At 50.1% G+C, this 21,470-nt stretch overlaps 6 protein-coding genes across 6 annotated transcripts; 2 read left to right on the top strand and 4 right to left on the bottom strand.

Moving 5' to 3' along the window:
- Positions 1-1,310: 1,310 nt before the first annotated feature.
- PFICI_06903 (uncharacterized protein) lies at positions 1,311-2,619 on the top strand (the record flags this gene model as incomplete). The annotated part of the gene is made up of 6 exons (XM_007835484.1): positions 1,311-1,339; positions 1,456-1,591; positions 1,662-1,822; positions 1,885-1,941; positions 1,992-2,135; positions 2,193-2,619. 6 exons carry the CDS (start codon positions 1,311-1,313, stop codon positions 2,617-2,619), a joined length of 954 nt encoding a protein of 317 aa, XP_007833675.1.
- A 4,773-nt stretch (positions 2,620-7,392) lies between these two features.
- Positions 7,393-8,223, bottom strand: PFICI_06902 (uncharacterized protein; the record flags this gene model as incomplete). Its single annotated transcript, XM_007835483.1, has 3 exons — positions 7,393-7,663; positions 7,726-7,810; positions 7,938-8,223. The coding sequence occupies 3 exons, from the start codon at positions 8,221-8,223 to the stop codon at positions 7,393-7,395; spliced, it is 642 nt and encodes a 213-aa protein (XP_007833674.1).
- A 732-nt stretch (positions 8,224-8,955) lies between these two features.
- Positions 8,956-10,146, bottom strand: PFICI_06901 (uncharacterized protein; the record flags this gene model as incomplete). Its single annotated transcript, XM_007835482.1, has 2 exons — positions 8,956-9,886; positions 9,950-10,146. 2 exons carry the CDS (start codon positions 10,144-10,146, stop codon positions 8,956-8,958), a joined length of 1,128 nt encoding a protein of 375 aa, XP_007833673.1.
- Positions 10,147-13,211: 3,065 nt separating this feature from the next.
- On the bottom strand, positions 13,212-15,360 carry PFICI_06900 (uncharacterized protein; the record flags this gene model as incomplete). Its single annotated transcript, XM_007835481.1, has 5 exons — positions 13,212-13,451; positions 13,617-14,287; positions 14,391-14,606; positions 14,781-14,821; positions 15,017-15,360. The coding sequence occupies 5 exons, from the start codon at positions 15,358-15,360 to the stop codon at positions 13,212-13,214; spliced, it is 1,512 nt and encodes a 503-aa protein (XP_007833672.1).
- Positions 15,361-17,802: 2,442 nt separating this feature from the next.
- Positions 17,803-19,431, bottom strand: PFICI_06899 (uncharacterized protein; the record flags this gene model as incomplete). The annotated part of the gene is made up of 2 exons (XM_007835480.1): positions 17,803-18,995; positions 19,062-19,431. 2 exons carry the CDS (start codon positions 19,429-19,431, stop codon positions 17,803-17,805), a joined length of 1,563 nt encoding a protein of 520 aa, XP_007833671.1.
- Positions 19,432-19,810: 379 nt separating this feature from the next.
- PFICI_06898 (Cysteine synthase 2) lies at positions 19,811-21,190 on the top strand (the record flags this gene model as incomplete). Its single annotated transcript, XM_007835479.1, has 1 exon — positions 19,811-21,190. The coding sequence occupies one exon, from the start codon at positions 19,811-19,813 to the stop codon at positions 21,188-21,190; it is 1,380 nt and encodes a 459-aa protein (XP_007833670.1).
- Positions 21,191-21,470: the final 280 nt, after the last annotated feature.

The following is a 21,470-nucleotide window of genomic DNA, read 5'->3' as shown; positions in this document are numbered from 1 at the left end:
GAGAGAGAGAGAGGAGAAAACAAAGAAGTAAAAAGACTTTGAATTTCGATACGTGATCAAATGTCACAAAATGTCATGGTACTACACGAAACTTATAGAAAGAGTTAGTGCCTTTCCACAACAAGACGCTGGATGCCCTGCCCCATGTTGATGCGCTTGCAGGCTGTTAGTAAGTACCCCTAGCCTACCTTACCTTGTAGGGATCAATGGTCAATGCTGATGTACCAGGTAGCTAGTAGGTAGGCAGCTAGGTACTACCAAAACCTGCCTACGTTACCTACTACATCACTACTCGTTACCTTACTTGATTTACATATATGCCTTGGGTCAAGAGTTGAAAGAAAGGAAAAAAAAAACCCACTACCTGCAGATGCTGGGGGTCCCACCAGCGTGGTCAAGCACCAGAAGCTATCCCCAAACTTAATTGTTGATCCACGGCGTTTATGCCCCTGTCTCTTCCTGTCTCTGTACAACTTTTTTCTTCCTACTTACCCTTTCGCTGGCTGCTCCCTCAGTGCCCGAAGCTATTACTTAAACTTCGGCTTGCCACTGCCGCCGTCCAAGGCATTGACAACAGACATTGCCTACATACCCTCTTCATCAAGCCGCTCGCTTCTTGTTCTGTCTTTTTTCTTTTTTAGCTTTTTCGCCATTCTCATAAATTTGGAAGGCACCCCGCCATTACCAAACCAGACTGACGCATCTGCTATCCCGGGGTCGTACTTGCTTTGCCTATCTTGCCTGCGGCGCCTATCTGTGCCCGGTTGTTTCCTCCTTTTACAGCACATGCACCACACATCTCCAATCCCACCTCAACAAAAAAAAAACCAAATACTTAACCTGTCTAGATTTTTGCCTTTGGTGCTGCTGCGGCCAACGCCAAATACTCTGCCGAAGGACATATCTATTCTACTTCCACTGTGAATCTCTGTGCTTTTTTATCTTTTTTCTCACTTCTTCCCCTCTCCCTGCGTTTTTTTTTTGGGGGCCGACCAGAAAGCAGCAGCGCCGTCAAAAACCGTGGTGGCATAAGTGGCAATATACCCATAAACATACACACATCTTTGGGACGCGCGAGTCGACGGTCAGGGGGAACCGGGTTCCGACCTCGCTCTTCAATTTGTTGCATGCACCGTTTATGCTGTATCTGCTTGGTCACGACATTACCTTGGTCTGCACTTTAAGAAGATCATATACACAGAAGAGATTCTTAAATGTCGAACATCTATTCTTCCTGGGCTTCAGAGCTACACCAGCCAGGTGAATCTTCCCACCAGCCTTGGCCGCAGCATTCTGAACAAAAGACAAACATGCCTCAGGGCGCGTTTAACTACAATATGTAAGCTCATTCTTCGTGATATGCCTGTCGTGGTTGCCTTCGGGTGATCCCCTCCACTACCGCTGGCACTATCAAGTATATAACGACATATTGGGCTAAACAAATCGTCGTTATAGGGAGCCTAGCCGGCCTCCTCTGCCACCCCCTGAACCTCAAGCACCAGGTCAATCGCCAAATGCGCCTTGGTACGCTGAGAATGGACGGTTTTACGCTACTTTCCACCCGGGCCAATACTTGATGCCCATAGATGAGGTACGCAAGCAACGAACCCAGAACTTCTCAATCTCCCCAATTCCCTCTCATCAAGCTGACACATCTGTAGAACGAACTCGACAGAATGGACATTATGCACAAATTCTTCACCGTGGCACGCAGGCAAGATGCTCGAGCGGGCGGCCTGCATGAAGCAAAGATTAGTAGTGCCGAACCCCGTATACTCGATCTTGGGTGCGGCACGGGTATATGGGCAATCGATATGGCTGAGTATGTCTCATGATTGTATCCTCTTGTGTCTATCGCAGAACGGCCCACTAATAACATTATAGCTCATACCAGTCTGGCAGAGTCATAGGTTTAGATCTAAATTATTCCCAACCAGAAAGGTATGCAGAACGTGAATATTCTCACGTAACTCGGAGCTGACGTGACACAGCATCCCTGCTACTATCGAGTTCCGTCGTCAGGATATTGAGGAATATCCTTGGGGACTAGAGCCAGATTCCTTCGACTTGGTCCACTTGCAGATGCTCGCAGGAAGCATCCGCGACTGGCCTACTTTGTACAAAAACGCTTTACGGTAAAGAACAAGCCCGAGTTCGTATACGAGAAGCTGTGCACTAACATCAGCTCAAAGGCATCTGAAGCCAGGTATCGGAATGATTGAACATGTCGAAATCGACTTTCACCCCCTGAGCGGAGATAACAGCTTGCCACAGGATTCAAAGCTCCGCTTCTGGTTCAACGAGCTGCGATCAGCCTTTGAGCAAGCTGGAATGCCCTTGAGCCTTGAGCCCGCGCCAGAATCATGGCTCAAACAGGCTGGTTTTGAGGACATCAAGCGCAACATCAAAGAAATCCCTTACCACCCTTGGCCATCTTCCGAGCTCCAAAAGGAAATCGGACGATGGTTGAATATGGGCATGGTGCAGGGTATAGAAGCCATGAGCATGGCCCCTCTGACGCGATACAAAGGGTATTCAGCTGCTCAAGTTCGTTCCCTACTTGATGATGTTAAGCGGGAGATTTGTACCCGTTCCTTCAGGTCGCATTGTACCATGTGAGTGTTTCCGAGGCCCATGCAGCTTGCCGCCATAGTGCCGCAGCGACCGCTAACCTTGGCAAGGTACATTTATACGGCGAGACGGCCTGCTACTAGATATTGATGCGTCTCGACTGGAGTTCGCAGACGAGTGCGTCTAGCGCGGGATGAAGGATTCAAACGGAGACTAGCAAGTCTCATAACGACAGCTTTACAGCCAGTGTTATTTTGTGGCTGTTGAATTCTCACCGGGGAGAAGCGGCTGTGTCGAATTGTGCGCATGTTGTACAGCTTGGCAGTTCCTCAATCTCTCGCAGCCGCTCTACGGCGCTTTGTTCTATTTGGGACTCAATTGCGACATTTGGCGGCAAAATCTACCCGCCCGCCTTGAGCAATGCGCAGAGCTGCGGAACCGCCCATCTTCGTCTTCCCTGCCCAGTCAAGCCCAAATCGGGCGTACCGATATAATGGCTCAAAACCTCTGCGTCTTTTGGGGGCGGCCAGTTGTCTTTCGTGCGGTCTTCTCCGAGTCCACTCAGCAATGCTGTCGATCGCCTAGCAACAATGCCTGCCAGTCTGACAGCCCACTGTCTGCCGTCGCAAAACGATGCCCCCCCGGCAATGCTACTGCCCCCTTGTCTTCTGTACGGAACAGCCGTTGGAAATCTCCCGGCCGCAAGATTCGGAAACCTTGTCAATGCTCCAGAGTTGCAGAGTCATGAAAGGTTGTGCAGCCAGGTCATTTCAGGTGCATGATTTCACCTACTGTTCGATGGAAGGGCTGTGGTGATTTACACTGTGTTTCCCCACAGACGCTGTATGCAACAAAAAGGGGAAATTGTTTGATTACCTTTTGAAATCTTACGCTCGTCATTTCGATGCGACGCCGACAAATATTTGCTCAAGATGGTATTCAGTCCCTTTAAGCCAACAAATGGCGATTCATCAGCCTCGGTGCAGCTAGCTTGCATGGGACACTTGCAGGCATTGGTGGTCATGTCTATCCTCGTGGCCATGTGGAATGTGCATATGCCGGTCCATGCCGTCATTCGGCCACGGCTGCTTCCTCGTGGGTTTCTTCCGGGCAAACGGGCATCTCGAGATGTATGAGAAGGTTGGTTTTGTGCACTATGTACTCCACGGGAGGCATTCTGCGAGCCAGACCTCGCTAGACTGGCTACGTGGGTTGCAATGATTGCTTATCTCGAGTTATAGACTTGATTCCTGTTACTTTGTTCTCCACTTTAGGCAACTGCTTGACTGTCTTGACTTGGTCGCTGCTCACGAATTAATGCACAGTTAGGTGGCCTCGCGGCCGCATTCCCGGCCGCGGTGGCCTACTGTCACGTCCAAACCCAGCGTCTCGCGTTACGGGTCAATATTATGATGAGCAGCCACATCATTGATCTGTTGCGGATGAACACAAATCCGTCAACAAATATGCAAGTCGACTGTTGGTTCGTAGTTATAACCAAATCTTGTTCCTTCCACCACATCTTCTGGGCTGCAGATTTCTTAGCACCGAAACTCTCTCAATGCCCACGCCCCCGACGACGTCGCTCCGCCACAGCCCTTCTTCTATCGTATTTGTGAAAGCGACTATCCGATTACAGCTGTTGCAATGTGCCAACTATGAGACCAAATTCCCCCGGAGCAATTGACGACTACGCCTGCGTATTCATGGTCAAAGATGACTGGGAAATGTTTGGCTGGGGGTTAGAAAACCAGCATCAATGTTTCCCAATCTTTTTCTGCTCCTGCGCAGCCCGTCAATGATACTCCAACTGGATTCAGGCAAGATTGGTCCAACATGAACCAAGGCGCCGCGGGTGGTTAGCCTGCAGATGGGCCCATCATTCACGGCCCGTCAATACGGTCTGCACAGGATCATCCGACCCGAGACCAGCCAGGTATATCGTGAGTTTCTTCTTCTTTGAGAAGCTTTTTCTGCACTTTTCCCATGCACTTACACGTCACTCGCACTACACTGATGGTATCCCGTCGTCCTTACCCTTGCTAATGCCATATGCAGTAGGCCCTCGGCCTAAATAACTTCTCAAATGGTAGGTACGTGACATTGGGCATACACAGAGAAGACAATGTATCGCATCTCCACAGCCGGCCGCAGTGTCTTGGTTGCGATGACCTAAATTTGCCGCTTCCCATGTTCGATGAGGGCGAACAGGGGCCCGAAGCTGCAAGGACAACTGGCGGTGGCATGACAAGTACAGGGTTCATCTGGTCATGGAGGCCATTCAGTGTACTCTTGCAGTGTGAGGGCATATCAATAACATTGCGGCATGATGTCGAATCGAGGCTGCTGCCCGAGGCCTCCAAGATATTTGTTCGATACTTTGGACCAAAGGAGCCCGACTATCTTGCCGACATGTTTTCTTGTGAACAACGGGCTAGAAACAACGGCACCGCGGAGGAAAACAAAAAAGAGCTTGACGCCTCGGAACGAAAATTGGTGTCCAATCGCCCAGAAAGCCAATTGGTTTATCCTGGATCAATATGTATCAGCCGATCCGGACCCCATGATGTATGATATAGGCCGCTAATGCCAGCCCTATCTGCCTCGTCTCTAGGGCAACAGTCCTCAGAGCCTGAACCTTTCTACAACCTTGGAGAGGTTGTACTAAGGTTGTACTACGATACTCGGCCTTGATCTTCAACTATGTACCTCTCACTCACTCAGGAACCATTCTCCGTTGCCCGGGGGCTTTGATGCCTGGCATACATGAGATGCCAAAAAGGGACCAATACCACCACACTTTGACAGTTGCGATGATCTCTGTCTCGTTGCACCCCACTCCTTACGATGTGCTGGCGATGCATTATGCATGCAGTCGTCCCCAAACCGTCCCCAAACCGCGAATTGCCAATATTGGAGATCTCACATTACATCTTGTGTGGTGCATTGCATCCACGTATGTATGTATGTCTTACTGGGCTGAGGTACTTGAAAGTCATGCACCTATTTTTCTCATTCCTCGCTTCTCCCGCCCACCTAGTCTCGTGTACCCTGCCTGAGGTGGAAAACAGAAATATTAAAAAATTGGTACGGACTCTGAAGAGAGCACTGTACATGACCTGCAGATCTACCTTACTGTGTACTTACTAGGTGAACCAACCACTCGATTATCTGAGAAATGATATGCGTTATGCTGCAGAGGGGGAAAGGCGGAAAAAAAAAAAAAAAAAAAAAAAGACAGATAATCTCTGGCCTAGTGGAAAACGCGGAAGCTGGTCAAGATACCCAGAAATTCCAAATGTCATCTGTCTGCACAGACTGCATCGTGTTTGCCGCAAAGCCCCATCCGGTTCTGCATCGACGCCTGGAGGTTTGCTACCTACCGAGGTCACAATACGCGAAGATGGTGTATGGGGATACAACATGTTACTGTTTCTCATCAAGAAGAAGGGCAATAAGCGAAGAGGGGAAGGGGAAGAGAAAGAGAGAGAATAAAGGCGGTTGCATTACCCTGGCAGGCCACGGGCCGTCGCGAGAACAGCCGGGCATACCTCCTCCCTCCAATCCCATGATTGAATGCCAGACTTGCCTGCTCTTGGTCAATGGGGGATAACTGACATGAGAACGAGGGAGACACCCGATTTGCCATTTTGCGAGAAGGGAAGACAGTAGATAAGCGGTCTCAAGATGAGAGCCCACCCATTCAATGAACCTTGACCGCTGACCACTTGGCCCACCGCCCCTTCTCCTCTCCTCCCTAACCCCCTATCTTTGGTATAGATGGAGGACGGGAGATGGGCGACGACACCTCCTGTGAAGGCGCCCCTTCGTGCATGCCCAGTATGCAACATGATGGGAAAAAGAAATCATGTCGCACACCATCTCGCTTGTTGAGGGAAAGAAAATATAACTCTCGTCCTTGTTTCCCCAGGGAGGCTCGGCTCCTGTCAACCGGTCTCGTAGTGTGTACGTGTCGTCTCGTCCCGTTCGGAAAGCATGCGTGTTGCGGCCCCTTTGGTTTGGTGTAACGAGTAAAATGTAAGCAGGACAGGTCCCACGGGCCGTGTCGGTACGTGGAGCGCTTCGGGCTCTCTTCCTATAAGCTGGCTTTTTTGTCCAGTCGTCTCTAAAGAAACCCTATCATGGCTTGTCACGACTTCAGGTAGGTACTGGCTGAGGGAACACCAAAGTACCTTGCAGCAATTTGATCTGTGCATTGGAGAAGAATGGGCTGAGCTCACAAGGATCACGGACTTGACTTGCTCAGAATTCCTGCTTGGCACGAATCATCCTCTCAGTTGATATTTGGCGGTAACTACTACCGTTTCCAACTTCAATAGAATCAAACTTTTGGCGTGATAGCAAACATGTACTAAACATCACCAACTTGAGACACGTATATGTGAATTCTTTGGGACATTGTACACTTTTTTTCAATCGATTATTTGATTCTCTCCAGACAACCATCCTATGCCGTTCAGGTATTGTACAGGATTACAAAGGAAATTTTTGGGAGGGCTCTTTTGAGAGGGCAGGCTATACTGGTGGATGCTACGCAGATCCTCACCCAGCCCTGCTCCTTCAATCGTAGCCCCAAAAAAGGGATCAAGACTACCGCAATAACGTGGCGGCTATCTCATCGCTAGTCTAAATGTCTGTGGGGATTCAAGTATCCTGAACCCCCTATTTGCAGAGTACATCCGTCAGCTGACACTTTTAATCCTGTGCCCTGTCTATTGAACATCTCCGGGCCCCCGTCTTTATCGCGTTGGGGTTCTCTACTGTGGCCGTTGCGTAAAAAACTCGTCTCCGTGGCTGGATTTAGTGGTGGGCAGCACCGTTGTCGCCGTGGTATCCGATGATCTTGAAGCGGCCAATCATCTCGCCAATGGTGAAGAAACCAAGGCACTCGGCAGCAACGACACCGCCAGCAATGACCTGGGCGCGGTTCACGTTTCGGACACGCTCAACTATCGAGGCAGGCTGCTGAGCGGCCTTGGAAGCGGTTTGCGAGGCGGTTTGCGCAAGAGCGCTGGGGTTGAGCGCCGTCTTGTAAGCTTTCTGCCAGTAGCTCTGGAAAGTCTCGAGGGAGCTGGGTTTCTTGGTGTTAATATATACATGGTCCCAATGGACAGTTTTGATGGCACAACTTACGGAGGAGACATCTTCTGGTTGCGGAACACGATCTTGCCGAGTTCAGCACCGACCTTGGAGTAGTAGATGACCTGGGGAATTTGCTCTATAGTTTATCCAGGTCAGCTGTCGTCCTTCTCATGGGGGACTTATGGTAGACATGGTTGCGACAGTCGGGTCATTGGCGAGACGTGTCTGAAGAATTTGGGCTTGTCTGGATCATTTCCACGTACTCTCGACAAAGGCAACCAGTCTGCCTGTCCGGCCACCGACCTTGCTCAGGGAGCTGGCGACGCCCCTGGCAGCGCCCGAGATAGCCGGGCCAGCGGCCGAGGTGACCTTGGAGAGGCCCTGCTGTGCCTTGGAGGCATACTCGGAGGCGGAGCTCGATGCCTTGGAGGCGGTCTCCTTGGCGGCGTCGGCGGCCTTGGATGTGGTGGTGGACTCGAATCTGCGGGCAGCCATGCGCAGAGCTCCGGACTGGCGGAGGACGGGGCGCGTAAGGGCCTGGGAAGACATGATGGGCGGTTATGTCGTGGATTGCGGGCGTTCGAAAGCTCACAGACAAGAGGGACGAGGGAGGCTGACGGGTGCCTGGTGAGCGACTGGATTCGATGGCGGATTGAGAGGAGTCGTCGGCGTCGGGAGGTTGGATTGGGATCTCACGAGCTTCGTGGTAAAAAGTTGAGCACTTTTCGGCAGCCGGATCCACATTCTACGTGATTGGCCAATCAAAAGCTCCATCTGCTTCGGGAAAGAACGTTACCTACGGGCTCGCACGGGGCGCGCTGCCAGGTACGTACCTTCTTTGCACTACGTATTGCTTCATATATGGGACGACAAATTTCGCCCGTGCTTTAATAATCCTCCTCTCGAAGCAAGTCAGTCATTTTGAAGCTTCTGGCCGTCTTCAACATGACACTAATCAAGGCAGGTTCATGATTCTCTCAAACTTTGTCTTTACCTTGTTATTTTTTCAGATTGGCTTTGGAGTATTCCTAAAATTTCTGTAAATCTACACACGTTATTTACCAAACAATACCATATCTGTTGTACTTCTCCTTTGATCCCCAGCTCGTCATGGAACCTCCACAACACGCACAGTCCTCTATAGCTATGGCCTGGGCCCCGTCCCTACACTAAAACTCCCCATCAATGCCATGGTTGCGAATATTGAGCTTGGGGACACGGCAATTTCAGATCATCAAAAGTTGCCTCGAGCTTCATTTATTCTGAATCGCCTCTAAAAGCCTAATCGAGACTCTGGATCTGCACCTTGATCGCGCCAGTCTTTGGATCAGCTGCCGTCTTGAACGCCTCGAGTGCTTCCTCTAGCTTGTATCGATGCGTTACCAGCTTGGCCAGGTCAATGACTCCGTTCTGCACCAAGCGAATAGCACGCGGCCAGGTATTGCAGTATCGATACTGGAACTGCAAGTCAACCTCTCTGGTACTACACCTCATGAAAGGGAAGTTTAGCTCATTTTTGCCAACACCAATGACAAAGACCTTGCCTCCAAACTTGACAGCCCAGATAGCTGCAGCTAGACTGCTCTCAACGCCCGTGCATTCCAGCGCAACTGTGGGCTCGATGCCGCCAAAGGTCTTGACTATAGCCTTGGCCGCATCCTCGGCGCTGGCCCGCTCGACTTTGTGAGTAATGACAGACGGGCAGAGCTCCTTTGCAAACTTCAGGCGACCCTCATCAATGTCAGTAATGACCAGAGGGCAAGCCCCAGCAGCCTTTGCGCAAAGCAGAGTGATGAGTCCAATGGGCCCAGCACCACAGATCAGAACCGGGTCTCCGAGTTGCACCTTGGCACGCTGCATGCCGGCCAGGGCGACGCTGAGCGGCTCAAGTAGCGAGCCATTCTCGTACGTCATGTCACCGATCTTGTGGCACCAGACAGCAGGGTGGTTCACGTAACGCCTCAAGAGACCTGGTACGGGAGGTGTTGACAAGAACTCGACCTTTTCGCAACCATTGTATCTGCCAGTAAGACACGGCTCGCATTCATTGCAAATGACGTTTGGCTCGATCGCTACTCGGTCGCCGACTTTGAGGTGCTTGACCGAAGGATGTACGGCAATGACTTGTCCGGCGGATTCGTGTCCCAATATGTGGTCACCCTCGACAATCATGGGGCCAATGCAGCCTGCGTGCCAGAAGTGAACGTCCGACCTAGACATGATCTTCTGTCAGCTTGATAAGGCGTGCACAAGTGGTGTTGCGCCGGCTACTCACCCGCAAATTCCTGTGCTTTTGACGGCCACGGTCACTTCGCCATGCTTTAAAGAACTACCATTCTGCACGTCCTCAACAGTGGGCTCGGCCTCGTTGATCCAAAGGTCATGCGCCGGGTTGGTGTAAACGCCAATGTTGGCCTTGGATGGCTTCACGTCGAGGTGCGACGGAGCATCATCAATAGCGGATGGGCTCATCTTGCCGGCTAAAAAAAAAAATGGTATACAGGCTGTACAATCTCTTACTGACAACGAATGAATTGTTGGAGGAGGTGGGTGATTGGAGAAAGTGAGGACACAGCTCGACAAAGAGACGATCGCAAAAGCATATACTAGATACTCAAGGAGGGGTTCGTGCCAATGATACCTGGAGCTGTTTTTGTAGGCAAACGCCGCGGCCCACGATCCCACAATTTACATTGCTGTCACGAACTCGGGACATTACGAAAGACCGTGCTGTTCACTTGACCAGGAACCACTGGTCTTCCTAGCCGCTTGCACCAGCGCACCATTGGCTAGAGGTGCTGTCGAACTGCTCCTTTGCCGGTATCTCCAATGTTGGGTCGTGAGGGGGACTGGCTCAATAGTGGGCGGTATTACGCTCCAACAATATTTGGGGGCATGACGTTCGGCAGCTCTAACCCCGACTATCCCACCAATCCTTGCGCGCCAATCATTGCAACGATACCACTCTAGCCCCCGCGGCTTCGGACCATCGACCAAGTTTAGATCGGCTTCTATAGCCGCGACCTTTGAGGATTTTTTTTTTTTTTTGTACGTTGCACTTTTTTATTTCTCGTCTATGAACTACTCCCTGAATTACTACTTGATTACTTTGCATAGTTACTGCGTTATATAGCTCGATAAAGGCGCAATATCGAATGAATCAAGACAGACCTGTGCCGCTTTTACTTATCCAAGTCACCTTACGGCAGTGGATCACCGAGCACTTATGCAGGGACCAGTCATTGACTATATTGTTCAGAGTGCGCTAATGCTAAGACAACAGTACTGAATACCATGATAACACGACTTGTCCAGACTGGATTTCATGCTGATGCATTACACTCATATCAATCAAACAGTGCATCAATTAGCTTGATCTGCAGCAATTTTATCTCATTCATTAAGAAAACTGATTCGTCCAGCCAACTCTTCTCATTCTGTTCCATTCAGCACTTGGCTCATTCTCAACGATGATACCAAGGGGGAAAAAATGCGGGGAAAAGAAATAGAAGAAGAATAAGGAGAGTAAGAGCAAATAAAAAAGAAGGAAAAAAGAAAGCCAGCCTTGATCCGTCTCATTGTTGTCTAGCTCCTAATCTGTAGGGAGCATGAGCTTGAAGCTCAGTGGCTGCCAGTGGCTCGACAATAAATCCTGGTCGTCCGTTGACTGGAAGTGGTAGGTTATCGCGTCGTTAATATGCTATCATGGCCGTTGTAAGTACACATTCATCGGCATACTATCGGGTAACAATTCGGATGCCCGGGGCTTCCAAGGCTGGCAGTGGACGTCGTCGACTCAAGAGATTAGCTGTTCCAACTTCAACTTGATGCAATATAGCGAACTCAAGACGTAGATTGATTTGACCCAAGATCCTGCCATCCTATTCCTCTGACCAAGATTTTGCTTCAAATCCCGAAAATGAAGTTCAAATCACCTGATGTTAAAACTGTTGAGGGGTCTCTCTTTGTGAGAAATTTTTCAGAGATATGTGTGAGTGTCTGACTCCCAAAGGCTATGGCCAGATTGGTCTACGGCTTCATTCATGTTGCCACGGGTCTCCTCGCCGCCATTGTCGCGCAGGATACTGTGACTGTACCCTTTTTGTTGAATGGTACTTTGCGCGCACTCGAAGCACAGAATGGTCCAACAGCGTGATTGCCAGTAAAAACGATGCAAAATCTTGATTATATATCTGCCATTGGAGCAGATGAGGATCTTGTCGAATTCAGAAACCGGCCTTTTTTTTTAAAAAAATATTGAGGTGGTTTTTCATAAGATAGCGTAAACCTCCTTATATAATTTTCGTCCTAAAACGTATCTATATAAGAGTAGAAAATCGTATTTATCAAGCTACTTGCCTAGGTAGTGATATAAAACTGCTTATACCGAAAACCCGTACTTTAATTCTCTTAGTCATTCTGTCAGTTTTGAAGTACCCACGAGTAGACAGGTTTCGAATTTGTCATGTCCATATCGCAGACGAGCTTCATGCCATTGCTCAATGTGAGTCAGAAGATATGCTCCGTGGAAATCGGTTTCGTCCAAAATGTATCTGTACAGATTGATTCTCTAGAAGTCGCCTGGAGCTCAAAGTAAACATGAGCATTGCCCAGTGAAACTAGTAACATATATTCCATCATGCTTGAGATACAATTAACAAAAGGCTCTCATAAAAACAAATCATTGATGTGAGCCGGCGAATCACGCAATAGTCATTCACAATCCTCGAGTTGTTTCACATTTACCAAGAATACATTGATCATGTCTGTCGGCAGGGTCCAGTACCCTTGTCTAGGACCAGAACTAAAAGCAGCGTGGTTCTGACCAGGGATATGTCATGCTTCTAGTATATGCCGGCCGTTCAACATAAAGGTATTATGAATATAAATGCAACGGCATCGGGATGCACCCACGTGGCATTATAAATCATCTCTTAGTCTCTTGACTGGTCGGAAAATAATTATATTATGAAATATGCGAGCTATCTCCACCAAACCCACGAATAAGATGAACGCATGGCGGCCAACGTTTTTCTTTTATCTCCGACCTCGATTATAGTTTGGCTCAACCTGCGTCAGCTCAAGGGCCGAGAAATGTCCTTCCGCTTGAAGGAAGAGTTCCGTTATGATGTGGAAAATAAAATATTCCCGAGGTCGCAACAACATGTGAGAGATGGAGTTTCCCTCGTGTTTCCCATCTTGAAATTATAGCGGTGGCTGAAGGTCCCACAATTATGTGTTCCATTCAAGCGCAAGCGCGCCAACAGGGTGAACTGAACTGATGCTGCGTAGGTACTCTCAACTCCACTCTACCTACTACTAGGTATACTATGGAGATAACCAAGACTAATATAGGCTGGCAGCTGGGCTCGACTCTCACCTGTCCCGTCGTTGACCGCCCACGCAAGCGCGGTGGAACGGAACAAGATGTGCCAACAACGGCAACAATTGCGACCGAAAGTATACTCACAGCCGCAGCATCTTTGAAACTCTGGGTCTCGCGCGTGAGGGCCCAATGTGTTACGCAGCGTGCATCATCAGTGACTCGAAGTCGCCTTTGCTCTCAATCGCGCCCCCCAATACCACAGCATCAATGGCGCTGGTATGCCGAACACCAGGGCAATGAATGCAATAGTACTGTTTCCCCAGCCGTATCCCAAAGCCGCATACATGCTCGGTGCAAACAAGGGGAACGAAAATGCTGCCATACTTCGGAGGAACTGGGCGGCCGACAATGCGCTACTCGTGTGCTCGGGGTATGCGTCCATGACGTATGCCTACATTGGAGGGCGCAAAGAATACAGTCAGTGTCTGTCTCGAAACGGAATCATGATCTTCCATGACACATGAACGTAGAGGAGAGAGTATCCTGTGTATGGCAAGGTATGCTCAACCACTCGTAGGGCCGGGTGAAAACAAGAATCAACACCCAAATGACTGACCTGCAATGGCATTCCGGTAATTTGACCCCCGAACATGTAAATGAATACACCGATATCTACCACGATCCAGTGCACGCGGAATTCGGCTGCCCAGCCGTAAACAAACAGGCCGATTGGCCCCAAAATAGCCACGGGGACGATAAGCGGAAGGCGGAACTCGGGCAGATGCTCCCCGTTGCCGGCACGTTGGAGCATGTGACGATACATGAAGTCCATGAGCGGGCCACCGACCAACCCGCCGGCCACCTCGCCAAGGGCGCAGGTGATATAATGGAGCCCGCTGACCTCGGTCGACTGGCCGTACTGGTCCGTCCACACCGAGGCGAAGCTCGACAAGACAATATACAAGAGACCGTAGTAAAAGGCCTCAATGGCCGCCGTGACCTGAATAATGGGATGAAAGGCCAGCAACCGCAGCGGCCGGGTCAGCGTGCGCCCCAGCACGGCCAAGAGGGATCGCTGCTCGTCGCGCCGCTCAAATGCCGTGTAGTAACGCGCATCCCCCGTCTCCCGCCGCCGCTGCTCGGCGCGCCGCTTGAGGATCAGGGGCGCGTACGTCTCCTTGAACACGACGAGGGAGACGGCAATCATGAGACCCTGGAATATGGATGTGGCCCAGAACATCCATCTCCAGGTCGTCCGTGCCGCCATGAATCCACCAATAATTGGTCCTGAGCCCAAGCAATATCAGCACTTTGTAAGTACGACAGGCGGAGAGGGGAAAAAGAAAGCAACAAAAGATGGAAATTGCAGAATGAAAATGGAATGACTGACCAACTGCAGATCCCAAGATGGGAATGAGGATATAGAGCCCCAAAGACCGACCTCGCTGCTCGGCGGACCACACGTCACCAAGGACGCCGCCAGCGAGCGAGTAAATGGCACTGGCACCAAAGCCGGCCAGGAAGCGAGAAGCAATAAGGAGCTCTTTCGTGTTGGCGAAGCCACAGACAATATTCCATAGCAGAAACCAGGCGTTGGATGCGTGGACTTGAACCAAGTACGCCAGTCAGCGTTCACTCCAGGTAAAAGGTAGGTAATGTATTTAATCCCCCACTTGAGAGATGCCGCAAAATTTGTACAACCACATACTGGGAGACAATGTTTTTGGGCTTTTGGAAAATGACAGTGTAAGCATTTATACAATGATCAAGAGCCACTTACGAACAATCTGCCGGCCGTACATTTCGGAGAGCGGACCGATCCTGGTGAGTCAATATGTGTTAGCCTCTCAATTCTTTTCTAGATTGTGCAGAAATCTCCAACAAGTACTCGAGCTACAGATAAATAAGGTATTTCCCAAGCCAAAAAAATATGGGATCGGGAAACAAGATCTCAGGAGAGGAATCGTCTAAGAAGAATTGAACCCCCCTCCCCCCCAACAGGTTTTGAGTACTCACAGCAGTGGACCTAGCGCAGTCGCAAGCACATATATAGAAAGGCTCATGACGGACTCGGTGGTGCTCATGCCCAACTCTGCCGCCAAAGCCGGCAGAGCTGGGGCCATGATGGTTGAGACCATGATTCGATTGAAGCCCGTCGCAGACAAGACATTGGTGACGGCCCATTTGCGGTTGCTGGGCCAGGTTTGGGGGTTTTCCGCGTCGAATGGCTCATCAAATGTGACGAGATGGGGATCAGTCTCTTCTTCTTGGGCCGTGTTTGTCGAGACAGTTGCGGCCTCGACTTGTGCGAGGGGGCCGGCTGCCGTATTGGCTGACGCGTCCTTGGCAATGGATGACATTTTATTCAAATTAATTAAATTAATGAAATAGCTACTAAATGATGGTTAATTCGACGAGTTAATTGTGTCAATGGCCAGCTTGAAAATGAGCATGGCCTTGCCCTTTAGTATACGAGTGCGGCTCGGATATAAGAGAAATGCCAAGCATTTTAATCAGATCAGATGCCAAGGATACGATGCCAAGCAATCTTATCTGATCTAAAGATAATCAGTCAATCCTTGTCTCCTACGTAAAATATCACCAATCGGAACCAAACGCGCTTTGACCGCTCCCGTCAGCTTCAATACCTGATTATAAGCCGGCTCAAGGTCCTGTGGGTCACTTCGGGCGGAAGTTGTGCCGTTGGAATCATCGTCAGCTTAGGCAACTCAGCCAAAAAGGGCAGTATAACACGGGGTCTTGCTAGCATTGTTTACTCGAAATCGCGTCATCTAGACACGGATGCGACGGTCTCCGGTTGTCAGAAATCAGACCAGCGGCATTGATCAATCAGGACATGTAGTCCAGGTAGCGTGAGGACCGGGATTGTCGTCTGCCAGTCTCAAAGGTCCCGGCAAGAAATTGGCATTTTTGGGGGTGTTTCCGCGCGCCAAGCGTATATGACCATGCTTTCATAGTTTGATTGGTGATGAAAGTGGAGCCATAACAATAGTATACACGTTTCAAGATGTATTGAGCATTTGCTGCCTGGATTATTCGGACTCCGCGGATTTGCTGCTACCGATACTATGATAACGTAATGCTCTTTTACAGCCGAGTGACGAGACGTATGTTGAGACGGCTATGTAATGATTGAATAAAACAACTTGCTGATGGACTCTTGGATATTTATTTCGGCATATGCTGATCACTGCATATATTATGCTGGATAAAACCAGGGTCCAAGAAAGAGAAAAGAAAAGCAATCACAACAATTTTCTATGATGAGCGATGCCATGATCAATTATGCAGCGCGTATCAAACGCCCCAGGAGTTGTTCACCATTTACGCTCGTCTGATGTATCCCACTTATGACTTGCCATTTTTCCAATATTCAGTATGCTCAACATCCGATATCTTGAAAGTGTGGTGTTGAGTCAATACATAGTCAAGGCATAAGATAACCAAGGGAAATGCTGCCGAGTTTATGTGGCGTAGTTGGGAGATTTGAAATATTGGATATCATCATAAACTCTACAGGTAATATAAATCATGTCTCTATGGAAACGCACTTGCCACAGACACAAAGGAAGGATGACACCATTCATCAAACAAGGACAATGAACTGAAAGCAAACAGAGTGAACATCGCAGGCAACGAAACAAGGGACAAACGGCATTTGCTCTCTGAATGAATGAATGAGTGAGGGGAGGCTGACTGGGCAACCAGTAGTGCGCAAGACCCCCCATCCCGTTTGCAATCTCCTGACCACCCAGGTGTCTTGAATGAAAATAGTCTCGTTTTCTTTCAACCTGGTGGTGCAGTGGTAAGCACCTCTCCGAAAAGGCTGACGACTTCTAGGGCGAATCAAACTACTACCCGCTCGAGGTCTGTGTAGGAGATTTCCTGGGTTCAACTCCCAGTCAGGTTGCCTTTTTTTTTTTGGTAACCCTCAACCCTTTTTGCCCTTCCAACCTGATTGTAGATCTCCATCTAAATAAAATATCAACTTGATTCTACCTTCTCACTGTAATCTAAAAAGTTGCAGGGCTTTTATGACTATTTTGTAACGCATGTGCAAACAAGCAGGCTGTCTATTTGTACCTCGACGAGTACGTCTCCAAGCGTGTCCCAACCAGGCACCATCACTTCTGGCTGTTGAGCTGGATATAAATGGTGAAGATTGCCGTGCTGTTGTGGTTTGTCCTGTTGAAGCCAAATGGACAAATGGGACTCTAATTGTTGTTCGCCAGGCTTACCCCTGGTATGCATTATTAACCAAAAGTTGTCCACTATTCGTTACTGCCAAGGTAGGAAGACCAGTCGGACATTGATTTCATTTCTATTGTATAATTCCATTCAAGACGTCATATTTTGCATTTACTACGTACCTAGTAGGTATGGGTTCACATTCCAGAAGTTGGTTTTCAACAGCAGCATTACTGAACTCCATTATTAATTCGCTTTTAAAAATCGAATCAGTTTACGTTTCAGGTCAATCTATGGTATTCCATCTCTGGGAAAGCCATCATGTGTCTGACTTTGAAAGGGGAGCAAACTGTCATTATCTCATCTAGCATTGGCACCATGAAGTTCCTGGCTTGCAAGCATGGTCTGTCATGTCTACAGAAAACGATAGAGTGATGTGGAACTCTTTCTGCTTCGAATGGTCTCAAAAATAATTAAAATACAGAACAGAGAAGAAAAAAAACATCCATGGTCACAAGCACAGCGCGGAGGTAACCACAAACAAGTAGTGTCGAATTTATACATATCTTTTATACAGATTTCTATCTCTTTACTTAATTCGTCGTGATCATGACACTGGCATTTTTATACCAGCTCAGCAATGGATTCTCTCCGCTCTGTACCGTGGTGTCCTCTACAAAAGCCCAACGACGCATGAATTCCTCGTGCGACATGACCTTGGACAGCTTGCCCGTGACGGCGCCGTACATGGCTTCTGTCGTCCTAAAGTCGGTTGGGAACAAGATATCAAAGTAGCCCTGATGGACGAGAGGCGTGGTGACGGGAATCATGCGCCGCTGATATCGTGTCTGCACCACTGGACTGTTCAAGCCCTTGACGGCGTCGGACAAGGTGTGGAAATCGCTCGTCACGAGTCTATGAGCGGGAAAGTACTTTTCCAGAATGTCAAAGAACTGCATGAGCCTCGTTGGTATGTACTCGGCGTCACTGAGGTTGGGCGCAAAGGGCATCTGCTGCTTGAGCCAGCGCACAGCCTTGCTGTTGCTGTAAGGGACTTGGTATCGACCATTGGTGGCTGCGTGCCTCACGCGCAAGAATCTCGCAGCGACTGGATCCAACACTGGCTCGTAGAACTCGTAAAAATCGTTGTTCTCCGTAATCAGAACCATACCCTGCAGCGGCTCCTCCGTCTTTAGGTCGTAGCGGATGATGTCGTGGGCAAAATTGTCAAAAACCTCGAGCGCAATGAAGAAGCATTGCGACGGCACACGCTCCGTCCACTCAAATACGGACTTGTTGATGATTTCAACCTTGTCGGCGTGCCCCTTGCTAGCAGCGTCTCGCATAAGCTGAGAATTCTGTATAGCGGCCAGCGATGGACTGATCTCAATGATCTTGTACTTGACTCTGTCGTAAACCGACGGTTCCTCCTCGCGAATGTAGTCGAGAATGTTCATCATCAGGGTTCCTCTTCCGGCACCCATTTCGTATACAATCAGGTCGTGATACGGGTAGGTCTTCATGATGTAATTGGCCATGAGATACCGAGCTATCGCTTGGCCGTAATATGGCTGGAACAATTCGGTCGGCGTATGCCACAGTTGCCGCGTGTCATTTGGCTCGGTCAGTTTCGTGTCGAGCTTGTCCTCGAATTCGGTCCACCGCCGACTGTTTTCCTCAGCAAAGGCAGGTTCGTCTTTGAACGAGTTGAAGTCGAACGGTTCACCAGGCGTAAAGATGACGGCTTGTTTTGAGAAATAGCCGTAGTGGGGATTATAGAGACTGTCTATAGATGCATATTAGTTGAATGCCACGAGCGCCCAAACCCAGTATTGGCATTGCATGTACACACCATCAATGAAGTCCCGCATCAGCATCTTGACCTTTCTCGGCCTCTCTTTCCTGCTCTCCAACTCTTCTGCCGTGACCAAGGGGTACGATTTGTACTCTTCGGACATGTCAAAGGAGAATAACTCTGTTCTCTGCTGCCAATCGCTCTCATTGGCCTTGCCGAACTGTTTTGTGGCGCCTCTTGCGCCTGGGCGCCCCGACGAGGCCATGCCTCTCCTCTGCTCCTGCGACGGCGACACAACGGTGCTGCCACCGCGGCCGTGACGCAGAGCAGCCGACGGCAGAGCCGCTATAGTCCTCCGAGCACGACATGCCGAGTGTTGTTGGCGGAACAGCTGTCGAAAGAGCTGCGTCACGAGGGGGGAGTCCATGGTTTGGTTGCCAAAGAAAACATGCCACCACCACACACTTGGGGTTGCTTCGGCAGAAGGGTGGCCAGCTTTTGAGCTTTGCTCTTTGGGCGGTTGAATTAACGCTGACCAGGGCCCGAGCTCCCCTGATTTGGTTATGCTTAGTGGGCACGTTCTTTCTGTTTCAACGCTCACCCACAGACAGGTGGGGGCAGTTGGCGCAATTCCAACAGCGTCTCATGCAATTTTTATGTAACGTGCATATGACAAAGGTTATAGTGCAATTTGTCTCATCAGCTTTTCTGTAAGTCTCAAATCTTAAACTCAGCTACTGTATATATGAAAACAGGATTGGATGCAAACGACATGAGGCAACAATGATCATTAGGTCTATCCAAACATGTCTTTAAGCTCTCACCCCAAAGCTTACGGCACCGCGGCAGTGGCCGTCGCCTTTGTCGTGGGCGTATGCGTCACTCTGGGCTTCAAAGACTTTTATCCGGAACTGGAGAGGCGATACCAGCAGAGCAAACGACGCACGGCACGCAAGTCCTCGCGCAGGCTCAGCCTAGCTACCGAGGCCGATACGGCCAGGCGGCGGTCAAGCTTCTTCTGGGGCCCTGTGGAGCTGGAGGACCATGACGACAAGGCCGACGCCACTCCGCCGCATCTGCTCCCGCCCACCGCCGGCCCCGTCGTGGGCATCGAGGGCTGCATAGGTAATACGCCGCTGGTGGAGATCAAGTCGCTCTCGGACGCCACGGGACGTACCATCATGGCCAAGGCCGAGTTCCTCAATGGCGCCGGCAACAGCCCCAAGGACCGGGTGGCCCTGTCCATGATCCAGGCAGGCGAGGCCGCAGGCCTGCTGGTTCCGGGCCGTGGCGATACTATTTATGAGGGCACCGTGGGCAGCACAGGCATCTCGCTGGCGGCGCTAGCCCGGGCCAAGGGCTACAAGGCGCACATTTGCATGCCCGACGACCAAGCCAAGGAGAAATCAGATCTGTTGCACCACCTCGGCGCCACCGTGGAGCGCGTCCGCGTCGCCCCCATCACCTCGCCGGACCACTTTGTCAACCTTGCCCGTCGCCGCGCCAAGGAGCATACCGCAGACCGGAGGGTCGAGAGCAACGGCTTCTTTGCGGACCAGTTTGAGAGTGGGGCCAACTGGCTTGCGCACTTCAATACTACGGGACCTGAGATCTACTACCAGACTGGTGGTGAGATCTCGGCCTTTGTTGCTGGTGCAGGCACGGGTGGGACCATTTCGGGCGTGACCAAGTACTTGAAGGAGGAAGCCAAGTTGGATGATCTTAAAATTGTACTGGCAGATCCCCAGGGCAGCGGGCTTTACAACAAGGTAAAGTACGGAGTCATGTACTCGGCAACGGAAAAGGAAGGTACTCGACGGCGGCAACAAGTCGACACCATTGTGGAGGGCATCGGTATCAACAGAATCACAAACAACTTCAATGCGGGCCGAGATTACATTACAGATGCCGTAAAGGTATCTGATGAGCAGGCATGCAAGATGGCGCGGTGGTTAGTAGAGCACGACGGAATCTTTGTGGGCAGTAGTAGCTCGGTGAACTGCGTCGCCGCCGTGGCCGCCGCCATGAAGCTACCCGAAGGGAGCCGAGTAGTGACCGTACTTTGCGATTCGGGCACAAGACATTTGAGCAAGTTCTGGAAAAAGGTCGGAGAATCGGGATTAGAAGAGCAAGAGGACACAGACGATCTGTTCGGATTCTTGGGACTCAGTCCCGCCGGAAAATGACCAACGAGGCGATCGTGATACACCGCCGGGCATTACGTTTGCCGGCGATGAACACTTTTGACACAGAGCCCCAACGTCCGTATGGTCTATACAGAGGTCTGTGATCTATTGTACATTCGCACCGTAGCTATTCTTGCTACAGATGTATCATCCATGCTTGTGAGAGCAATGGAACCGAGAAACACAAAATAAGCCCCCAGGATGCGGCTCTTACGTCGCAACCAAGAAAACTGGTGACGCTGAATTGACAAGCAAACGCCGTCCACGCTCTAATCTGTCC

Source organism: Pestalotiopsis fici (assembly GCF_000516985.1).
Source record: "Pestalotiopsis fici W106-1 unplaced genomic scaffold PFICI_Scf_4, whole genome shotgun sequence".
Lineage (NCBI taxonomy): Eukaryota > Fungi > Ascomycota > Sordariomycetes > Amphisphaeriales > Sporocadaceae > Pestalotiopsis > Pestalotiopsis fici.
This window is presented reverse-complemented; position numbering and strand designations above follow the sequence as displayed.